Source organism: Protomyctophum parallelum, assembly GCF_964188405.1.
Source record: "Protomyctophum parallelum genome assembly, chromosome: 1".
Classification (NCBI taxonomy): domain Eukaryota; kingdom Metazoa; phylum Chordata; class Actinopteri; order Myctophiformes; family Myctophidae; genus Protomyctophum; species Protomyctophum parallelum.
Window position 1 is genome coordinate 56,447,022 of NC_139697.1, and position 11,325 is coordinate 56,458,346.

At 43.2% G+C, this 11,325-nt stretch overlaps 1 protein-coding gene across 1 annotated transcript; it reads right to left on the minus strand.

Annotated features, from left to right (window-relative positions):
- Nucleotides 1-48: 48 nt before the first annotated feature.
- pigs (phosphatidylinositol glycan anchor biosynthesis, class S) lies at nt 49-9,199 on the minus strand (the record flags this gene model as incomplete). Its single annotated transcript, XM_083791029.1, has 12 exons — nt 49-1,410; nt 1,946-2,156; nt 2,577-2,677; nt 2,835-2,980; nt 3,328-3,442; nt 3,570-3,712; nt 4,109-4,349; nt 4,546-4,637; nt 6,233-6,322; nt 6,575-6,686; nt 8,102-8,241; nt 9,181-9,199. 12 exons carry the CDS (start codon nt 9,197-9,199, stop codon nt 1,132-1,134), a joined length of 1,689 nt encoding a protein of 562 aa, XP_083647155.1. The 3' UTR covers nt 49-1,131.
- Nucleotides 9,200-11,325: the final 2,126 nt, after the last annotated feature.

Here is an 11,325-nt window from a genome sequence, read left to right on the forward strand (position 1 = left end):
GCTTGTTGTCACCAGCATAAAAAATGTCAGAGAAACAGCAGTTTGTTTACAATTTAAATGTATTGAACAAATATAAAAATGTTAAATTGACAACCATTCAAATGTTAACAGTGCAATATCCACAGTAGTCATTCAAGAAAACATAATAAATACATCCATCCATTCCTTTAAAGAAAAAAATATCCCACAGAACCATCCTAAATAATGCATTTTACCTTCAATAAATACCACAATCCTCTGCATGCTGTAAGTCTCTCTCTCTCTCTGCTGCCCAATTACATTGCCATGGCAGCAAAAATGTGTACTGTATCCTAGCCTGTACATTAATTAAGTAACTACTTAATACTATTTTCTATGACTTGACACAACAGTCGTGCTTCATCTTATTGGTTTGTGTTCAATAACCATCTCAGTCACTCATTCCTTACATATATTGAGCCTTCTTGGCCAACATAACATTCAGGTCCCAGTGCACACCCAGTTTAGAACCACTGTACTAACAAAAGGCCATTCACAAGTGTTATGGCAATATTGGACTGTCATATATTGACCTAATGTCATTTCATGAATGTATGTGGCTGGAAGGCCTGTCTCAATCCAATCAACCCTTTGATCAAGCTGTATGTAAAAGACAATGTCACACCTATTGTTTGTTATGAGTCCCTGCTGGGCCTGGCTAGGGAGTTCCTGTCTCAGCATGTTTATCTGTGGACCTGCAGTCTGGTGGGGAGGAGACCACGAGAGAGGGCTGTGCTGAGGGAGAGAATACTGAGAGATGCAGGCCAAGCCTTATAGATTGAGATATGCCGTTTGCTTGATGCTGTTCTTCTGAATAAACTTCTAAGATACATTCACCTTCCGGATGGACATAATACTTCCATAACACAACTAATAAGTTTAACTTGTGACATGTTTTGAATTCAGAATCCCTGCACACATTTTTCGGATTTTTAGCAGCATTATTCAGCAACCCCCCCCCCTCCCAAAAAACCCCAAACAAAAACATTCTTCAACCAGTCTTCAAGGACCGTTATGATGTAGTGTTGATGACAAACATAACATTACAATCCTCTGTAAGGCATCACACATCGGAACACTTGAGTACTTCATGCCGGAATGTTCCTCAGTTCCTCAGTCCTTCTTGGCATTCCTATCCTTGCGTCGCTGCCTGGCCTCAGATGCCATTTTGAGAAGTGACAGCAGAATAGGGACACACATGGGCAGGAACAGTGGTATGTAGATGGCAAACTTCTGGTCATCAGGGAAGTAGAGAAGATGGAGGAGGGAGGGGTCGAAAAAAGCTCTCTCTGAAGCAAGGATAGCTTCTTTACTGTACTGCAGAGCAAAGCCCAGGTTCCCTGCCTCCAGCTCACCCACAGCCAACTGTAGAGCAGTGACAGCGCTGGATACCTGCACAATAGGAACAACAATCAAATAAGAAATTGTGTGAAATCCTGGCTCTAGAGAACTAAAATAGAATATCAATACAGCCATTTCACTTTCCGTGTATACTGTATATTACTGGCATTAAACTTTATATAGTCAGAATCTGCTTTGTTCATCGAGGTGTTGCGTGCATTGAATGGCCGAGAACAGCAGACCTCCAAGCTGAGATTGTATGTCAGCTGTTCTCTGTGTGCAACACTGTTGGCAGGGTGAAGTATACAGTATATCTGTCTCATTAGGGTGCGTCTGCGTCTCACCAGCCAACACACAAGAGGGGTTGACTGAACTGAAACCAGTGCTCCCCAAAACAACAGGTTTGGGGATCTGTTGAGAATTGATCACATGAAACCAGCACCTGCAGACTCAAGGTTTGTAAACAAGAAACCCATCTGTAGTGCCCATAAAGAATGTAGCACGCCTGATGAAAAAGTTAATATTTTTTAATATAACAACCTTATACATAAAACCAAACAAAGTAAATTAATATAACACAGCTTACTTGCTGGGCAATGTTGTCATTGATGACAATGTTGCCTATCTGGTCGAGGAGCTGTGACAGGGAGGTGATGGTGGTAGTTGCCGTAGCAATATTCTCCACACTACGACTCCACATGAGGCGATCAAGCTCCCAGTCAGCCAATCCTGCATTGTCACATGGTGCCACCAGGAAGCCAGGGGGAGAGTTAGATGACTTCACACCCAACATAAGCCTGGGGGAACAGGGCAGAGGAAAGTTCTATAAGGCTTTCTTGCACATCATCTATCAATAAAGGCAAAAGCCCCAAAAATATAAAAAAAAAAAGAAAAAACGTGACTTCAAAGTGACACTAGTAATGGCCAGCTATTTGTGAAGTGTCTTTTAAGCATGTCCCAGATGTTTCATCTTCAAATGCCTGTGCATTGAATTTGTTATTGATTTGTGGTAGTACAAACTCCAAATTTGCGGCTTTCGCCTTTATTTTATATTTTTTTATAGAGGGCTTTTTTTTACAAAGCTGACAGGAAATGGGGGAGTGACATGCAGTAAAGGCCGTCGGGATCGGGAGTCGAACCTGCGGCACAATGCCAGACTCGGGCTACCGGCCAAGGTGCCTGGACCGCTGAGCCAGGCCACTCTCCAAATTTCTTACCGAAGTTGTGCGAGGAAGACTCCCATGACTTCAGCCATGTTAATGTTGATGTTTACAGGAAAGTCAGTCTCTGGCCCGTAGTTATCATTGACGTTATAGACCTATTAAGAAAATATATCATTTTACACTGAAGGTTGAACAAGGTCTGCCTAATTTGCAGCTACACACATCACACATACTTTAAGAAGACTGGGTTTATTCCACCCACAGAGCAGACATTTACAAAAAACCTGATCCTTAGAACAGAGTTGATCTTACCATGATACCGCCCCACCGTGGTGAGTGAAATGCATTGGAAGGTACATGCTGCTTCCTGTGGCCTTGGATGTAAAGTGGAGAGTGGTGAGCGTCAGGGACGTACAGCAGAAAGTTCAGGACTGGGTTGGAAGATGCAGCACTTGAACCTGGACACAAAACATAAATCACCCTCAATCACATCAGTGGTTTTCAATCTTTCAAATCTATGTAAAACAGCCTCTATAACACGTGTCAAAATGTGTAAAAATGTATTTCTATTTATTCATGTTTAACCACTCATACATTACACCTTACCAAAATAAAAAGTGAAATAGCTGATCTACAAGCTTAGATTAGATATTTTTGCTATTTTAGAAAATGTGTGAAATCTCTTAAGTGATGGAACCACTGACCATATACCACTTTGCTCATCAGTTATTTCAACATCTATAGCAAAACAGGACAATCATGTTCGCTAGAACTGTGCAGCCCATAGTTTTCTTTTCTCTCGTACCTAGCCTAGCTTCCACGGGGTTGATGACATGTGCGAGGCTGTCAGCGTTGAGAGTGTAGGCATTGAGGCTGCTGTCAAAGCGAGAGTTTACCCCCAGCACAGCGTAGTACAAAATCTGTATGGAGAACAGGTATAGCAGGTATAGGGAGTATATTTTCACTCTGCAAATTATTCTTTGCAAACACACATGCACAAACAAGGGATGGGAATCTTTAGGGACAAAATGCCCACAGTGACTTTACCTGAGAGTCTATGCTAAAGTTGGCCACAGGGGCCAGTTTTGTAAGCAAAGGCTGGATGTAGCTCTGCACAGCGCCCTCTATGTCCCATTGTAGGTTGTGCGACTTTGGGTCCGGGTTCAACAGGCTGAAAGTGATCTCATAGCCTGAAACATGACGACAAAATAGATGTAAGAAATTAAATGTGAAATTTGATTAATTTCCGCACATCATCAAAAGATCATGTTTTTGTTTTCTAATAGGTAGGGCGTTAGGCTGTGTTTAATTGTGATTAAAGTTAGGCATTGCTTAATATCTCAAGACAGATTCAGAGCTCCAGTCCACAGCTGAATTTGTCGGCAACTCCTGTTACAATGTGTAGAGTAAAGACTTTCGGAAGTGTAGTGCTAGGAGAGTGAACGGCCAACATCCGATCTCTTTTTTTGTCGATGGGTTGCAGATTGGGGTTTCAGCATGGTTTGCCGTGTTAAATATTTATTGTTATTGTTGAATCAACAACGCCATGTTCATTGGGAGAGATTAAGATGCAAACAAAGTCTAACCTGGGCTGGACTTGAAGGCTCTCATGCTACCAGCCATGCTCTCCTTGTTGCCTGGGCTGAGACGGACTCTGTCACTAAGTGCGGCGGTGATGTCAGCGTGGCTGAAAGACATAACCTGCAGCACCTGCTTGACCCGCGGCTGAAGGTGCGTGAGGAGCTGTGGCAGAGTCTTGCCCACTCTCATATCTGCACCGATACGAAGCACGGCTGTCCGCCGATGACCAATGTACACCGCCACATCCTGAGAGTATTGGCCGACAGGCACATACAGACAACACACAAGAGTAATGTTACACAAAGAATAAATTAAACTAATGACTAAGAAAATGTCTTGATGAAGAGGGAATGCAAAGAAAACTAGCTGGAAATGAAATGTCCATGAAAAGGTATGAGACCTTGGAGTGCAGAAAAATAGAGAGAACACGAAAGACATTAACCTCAGGCAGCAAGGATGATGATTCTGGAATGACATACACAACGACAGATCCACATGGGTTCTCACTGAGCATGTGCAGAGAGAGATCTGCCTCTAAAGAAAACAAAAGGAACAAATATTATAGTCAAATAGTGGTCTCAATAGAAAACCTTTATGGTTGTTTACACTTGACTCCAGCCCTGAATCGCTACCATTAAAAAAAAAGAGTGTTAGGCAGTAAAATATGAGGGAACTGATTTTTTTTTAATTAATGAATTAATTTTATTTATTTATTAGTTTAACCAGTAAAAACACATTGAGACAGAAGCATTGCGGAAGCTCCAGGTTTATACCATAAATGTTGCAAGCATTATTTTAGTTATTAGCTGAACTCAGGTGTGCTTGCGTATGCATTTGAAAACATGTTGGGGGCCATTAGAATTACAACTAAATGTTTAAGTGTAATATGTAAAAGAAAAGAAAAGAGAAAAAAAGCCTGTTGAATTTTATCATGAGAGCCTGGTTTTGAAGTACCGGTAACAACAGTGTTGCATTGGTGAAACTATCTCTGGTGGGACAGTGTTTTAAAGACGTCACGTCACGCGCACGCCGCTTAACACCTACACTACAGGTCACACAATGTGCAATTGATATGCATGTTAGCATCTAGGCTCATTCATATCAATGTAGGCTGGGTGTGACATTCAGCAGGCTTTGTAAACTATTGAGGTGTGAACTTAAGGGATGTTTTTAATCAATGCATTTTCGTGCTTGTGCTCCTGAAAAATATCTGGGCGGACGGCGTGGTATCAATGACAAAATGACAAATGCAACACTCTGAGTAACAGTAACATGCATAACAGCGTTTGTAGACATTGCCATGTCATGTTTTGATTTTGCAGGACAGTGGCAGACACCGCCTGGGCCCGTGGTGGGACAGTGAGGTTGTGGCCTTTGTGGGGCATTATAAGACCATTTTGAAGCTCCAATAGAGCAGCAATTATCCAACTTGTAATGGCTTGATCAAATGAACGCCATAAAAACACAATTTAACCCATTCTGACCTGAGATCAGATTCATACGAGGTTTCCGCTGGACACACACTGGTCTGATTAACCCATTCTGACCTGAGATCAGATTCTAGAAATGTCAGTCGCTCTTCGATTTTTCAAAAATAGCAGACCTACAAGCTCGTATCGCGCCACTCGGTGGCGCAATATGAGCTTGTAGATCTGCTATTTTTCAATAGCTAAAGCATAACATGATGCTGACACCAAAATGGGTGCCCGTTCAGAATGGGTTAAAGTATTTTCATCTGATGCAGTCTGGATAACATCTGTCCATTTCCGATGCAGGACAAATTTCCCTTCTTGGATTAATAAAGCAGCCTGCTGCTTATTCTCTGATCCAAATCAGATAGCAGAGTTCCAGTGCCACGCCCTCCCTCCTACTGCGGATCATAGACTGACATGACATGACTCACATGAGCAATACTTGTCTTAAACTGTGCCTGATCATTCAGCCATTGTTGAACAAGACACAGGCAGGCACACGCATCCAATTTACAAATGAGGGCCGAGGGGCATTCATCGTTTTTTATACACCCAGTCAAGTCACAAATTAACCGTTTTTGCTGCCTTTTTCATCCCTTCCTCACCTCTCTTTAAGATACATTCAGACAGAGATGAAAGCTGAATATAACATCTCACCTGCAGCAGTGGGCTGTTTTAAAGAATCTTCCTCCATGATAGTAGCTGTACGGTACTTCGTCTCATATCTGTACCTTAAAGCTGTGTCCTCTGCAAAGAAGGACAAGTCACAACAACTGTGTCTAAGGGGAGATGTCATGGGATGACCTCGTAGTACAACCACACACAGCAATTCAATTTAACATTATCGTCAGTTCACCTTAGATGAAATAGAGTGAACGTTATTGAACCTTGAGTTGAACCTTGTTACTCTACTTAGAAAACAAGTGATGAAAAATAACAGTATAATAAAATGCCAGTTTAATATAATTCAAGCTTTACAGTAACACTGGACAGTCTCACCATCTACCGTGTGCTCCTCATCTTCTGTTTGTGTCAATGGAACCTTCTTCTGCTGTTCAGGGGTCAGGGTTCCACGTGCAAACACTACCTCCACATCAACACTAAGCTGCAGCTGCAAAACAGATTAGGGTTTTCAGATCTACAGTAAAGGAATATCAAAATAAAGGGTAGTGGGTCACACACACCAAGACTGCAGTTCAAATATAGTTTATTTCATATCTGAAACAAATGGACACATTCAGTCACACTCCACATCAGTGTGGACTGGAGTGTGACTGAATGTAGGTTCCTTTAAAAGGTGTATGCGAGTCTGCGACCCACTACCCTTTATTGTCTCCACCAGGCCGAAGGCATGTGGGGAGAGTATGTTTTGCACTCCGTCCGTCCGTGTGTCCGTCCGTGTGTGTGTGTGTGTGTGTGTCCGTGTGTGTGTGTGTGTGTGTGTGTGTGTGTCCGTGAGCAGCTAATCTCGGCCACCGTTAACCCGGTCGATGCCAAATTTTGCACACACACTCCCTGGATGCCAACGATGAACCTCTGCCCCATAATTTCCAGAACGGCCTGTTATAGCGCCAGCAGGAGGCCGCTTTGTGCAAAACAAGTTTTTGCACAGCACACCTACAGATTTTATCCAAACATCACGCAAATTGGTACACAGTCTCTCTAGAGCCATTCAACCAAACGGATCTTTCAGATTTCTCAGACTCCATCCTGATTGGTTAAGATTGGCTTCCAAAGTTCACAGGAGTGCTCAGTTTCAAACAAAATGCTGCAAATCATGAACACATCGCGTGATTTCCGTGAAATTGTGCACCCACATTCCCACTAGGCCGAGGACAAAATGCCACATGAACAATTTCAACTCAGCCTCAAGGTGGCGCTATAACTGGCCGAAAAGTGTTTTTACCTCTAACTGCACGGATCTGTGGATAACCTGGTGGAGACCTGTGCCCAGAAGGGCACTTTTTCTAGTTTTGATATGTTTTGAACGGGTGGCGCACCTATAGTCAGAGCGCGGTGGTCATATGAAGATTGATCTACACTACAGTAAAGGAATTACACCACACCGTATTAGACTAAATCATTGTATAACAATAAAAAACATTCTTAGAGACGCCAGAGATTAAAATCTTATCAAATTGGGGGTCCTTAAGATAAAATAAAAAATAAAAATATTTATATCGGCCACATGGCACTTAACGTCGTCAATTAGTGCCCTGAACAAACATTGAAGTCCATAGATTTGGCTGGCAAACAATTTACATCATAAGTGCCCTAACAAACATTAAAGTCCATAGAGTTGGCTGGCTATAAAGTGCTCTAAACAAACAATGTAATATCCTCCTCAAAGTCCATAGACTTGGCTGGCAGTTTTCATTGGAAAGAAAAAAGGGTTGTCCTAGAAAGCGAGAAGCTATCGCTTACAGCAGCTCTGCTCTGGCTGTACAAATGCTGTCACAGGGCCCAGAATTCCATGACTGTATTGCTTGGCCAATTCTTTGATCTCACTGACACACACACACACACCTGAAGCTTGGCCAATTCCTGGATCTCACTGACAGGTAGCCATGCACGGTACGTTTCAGTGGTCCGCCACCACAGAGGGACGCCCACGACAATCACGACTGCTGCGATGGCCAGAGCAGCGAGCTGGCCTCGCTTGCGTTCTGTATGAGAGATACAGAGAGACACAGACAGACAGCAAGGAAGAAGAAGCCAATGGAAATTATGGAAATGTTTGGGAATCAGTAAAAGTATCAGGCAAGCAATGGATGGACGATTTTCAAAGCACCGAGGCAACCGAGGGTAAAAGCGAATGTGAATTGGTTCTTTTTTATTTAGAGGTGATTTGGTGCGCCAGAATATTAGGTTAATTGTTCAGAAGCGGTTCATGCTCAACACATACAGGAAACAATATCCATTGTAATTATTATTACATAGTTATACACAGCAACATGACTGTTACTATATCTCTCAGAGTTATTAACACTCAGGATTTCACTGTGTAGTCTTTCAGCTGTTTACCCATCAAGAGATAAAAAGAAAATATGTGGAGTAACTGGAGTTTGTATGGTTTGGTGAGATATAGCCCTGAAACATAGGTAATTATGACACGTGAACCATGGCTAAATGAGTGACAAATGACAACAACTGTAGATGTAGCCCACAAGCTAATTGTGTGCTAGGCTAAAACTTTGCAGATGCTGAGCCCAAGAACAGTCATTTGGTTGTGTCACTGTGCAGTCAGTGTGTGCACCCCCAGAATGAAATACAGTTTTGAAACGGCTATATTATATTAGTACATGATCTGGCTGTCCTGTCCCGAGAACTTAGCTCTGGTCTGCTATGGACCAGAGCAGAGAGAACTGTGTAGTGTACTGTAGCTGTGACAGCCAAGCCGCATCAGTCATGTTTCAGGGATAGACTGTGAACAGCTTTGCATGTGTGACCATGATCTAGGTCGTTGCTTGAGTACCGCTGTGTGGCGTGAAAAGTAATTCCTAGACATCATGATCAACTATGTTCTAACGAGTCGAAGTTAGCGAGTGGAAATGTAATAATAACCATCTATCGACCCACACATCTACTATCATGAATTCACTCACCCACTTCCGTGCTCGCCATTTGACTTATGCGAGCCAGCCAGAGAGAGTGCGTTACTTTCTTTTCAACCGGTTTAAGCTGTATCACGTGACCTACGTAGACTCAGGGCCCAGGGGTGGATCTCTTATTCTCTTTATTTAAAATGAAACGACGGTATATATAGCTAAATAGTAAACATGATTTACTCTATATATGTGAGAAGCTTTTTACAGTCTATCTATGGTGAGAAGACAGCAACACATTCACTGCAAAATGTTGGTTGGACTTGGTTGGTAAGAAAGCAACCGCACCGTCGGCTAACCCTTTGTTCAATTTTAATAAATGCACCTATTTCTGCCGGAAGCACAGCGCGCACCCTTGGGGCGCGCGTTCGGAAATAGCGCACTGAGGCGACTGAGCGCACTGTGCAATGCAAACTAATAGGCGAGTGCGCTCCGCCTCCGATGCGGTATTTCCGAACGCGCCCAAAGTGACCACTAGCGCCTCTTGCGCTTGTGTCGCCAATATGCCTGCTGAAGAACTACAGGTTCTGATATTTGTACGCCTAAACGTAGAACCCAGTACGGGTACGGTCTGTTTCAGACGAAAGCCCGGTGGTGATATTGATTGATTGATTGAAATATTTATTAACAGTTTGTAGAATTTACAGTACATTTTAAGCACAAACTCAATACAAAGACTGTCAACTGTGAGTGGACGACCCAATTAAGCATTACACTTGTTTACAACAGGGTCCACATTGTTCAATTCATCAAAACATTTAAAGACATACAAACATTTAGAGACATACAAATAGACATTTCTATGTAGCTAAATTCATCATATGGGAAGCAAAAAAGGGAAAAGATACAATATACAGTGAGGGAAAATGGGGTGGGGGGGTGGGGGGGATTCAGATTTTACAGAGGCCAGTTTCGAATTGCAGCCATCCGTAGGTGCCCTTTGAGAGCGGTTTTGAAGGAGTCAAGGGATTCACATGTCTTAATGACTGTTGGTAGGGCGTTCCACATTTTGGTGGCATAGGAGCGAAAAGAATTTAGTCCCTTGTTTGTGCCGAATCTGGGTTGTACATGGTTTGTTGCACTCCCTCTGGTGTTGTGGGTGTGGACTTCGTTTACATTAAGGAAGTATTTAGACAGGTACATGGGTATCTTGGTGGTGTATCGAATCTTGTGGACCAGACCCATTGCAAGATGCTGTACTCTGTCGACGACCCTAAGCCATCCCAGCCTGTCAAAGTGGGCAGGGGTGAGGTGGGTTCGGGGGGTGAGGCCAAGTAGGAGCCTGACCAGTTTGTTTTGGGAGGTCTGGAGCCTTGTTTTAAGGGCCTTTGAGGTGCTGTGGTACCAAGAGGTGGATGCATAGTCAAAGAAACCTTGTACGAGGGCTCCTGTTAAGGTCTTCAAGGTGTTTTTGCTGACCAGTGAGGAGATCCTGTAAAGGAATCTTGTTCTTTGATTGACTTTTTTGATTACGTTGGTGGCCATCTTATCACCGGAAAGATTGGCCTCCAGGATGGAACCTAGGTAGGTAATTTGATCTTTTCGTGTGATAATATTGTCACCCACTCTAACCAAGAAGCCATCTGCCTTGCTGAGATTACTATTTGATCCGAAGAGGATGGATTCAGTTTTTCCCAGGTGTAAGGATAGTTTGTTATCAGCGAGCCAGGTGCAGATTCTACCGAGTTCAGAGCTGAGGGTCTTTTCAACCTGCAGTTTGTTCCTGTCCGAGACCAGCAGTGCTGAGTCATCTGCGAACAGGAACAAGTTGCAGTCACAAGCTGAAGTCATGTCATTAACATATATTAGGAACAGTAAAGGCCCTAGTATGCTTCCTTGTGGGACGCCACAGCTCACTGGGAGGGGAGGGGACAGTGTTCCGTTCACCTCCACCATCTGTTCTCTCCCCTCCAGGTAGGATTGCATCCAGCTCACTGATGTGCTATCAAAACCAATAGCTTTAAGCTTGTTAACCAGTATGGAGTGGTTCACGGTGTCAAAAGCCTTTTGGAGGTCCAGCATGACCATGCCGCAGTATTTTCCAGCGTCCACCTCGTGTTTGATGTGGTCGCTCAAATAGAGGAGGCATGTGTCAGTGGAGTGGGATGTTCTGAAACCAGATTGGAACTCGTACAGCAATTTATT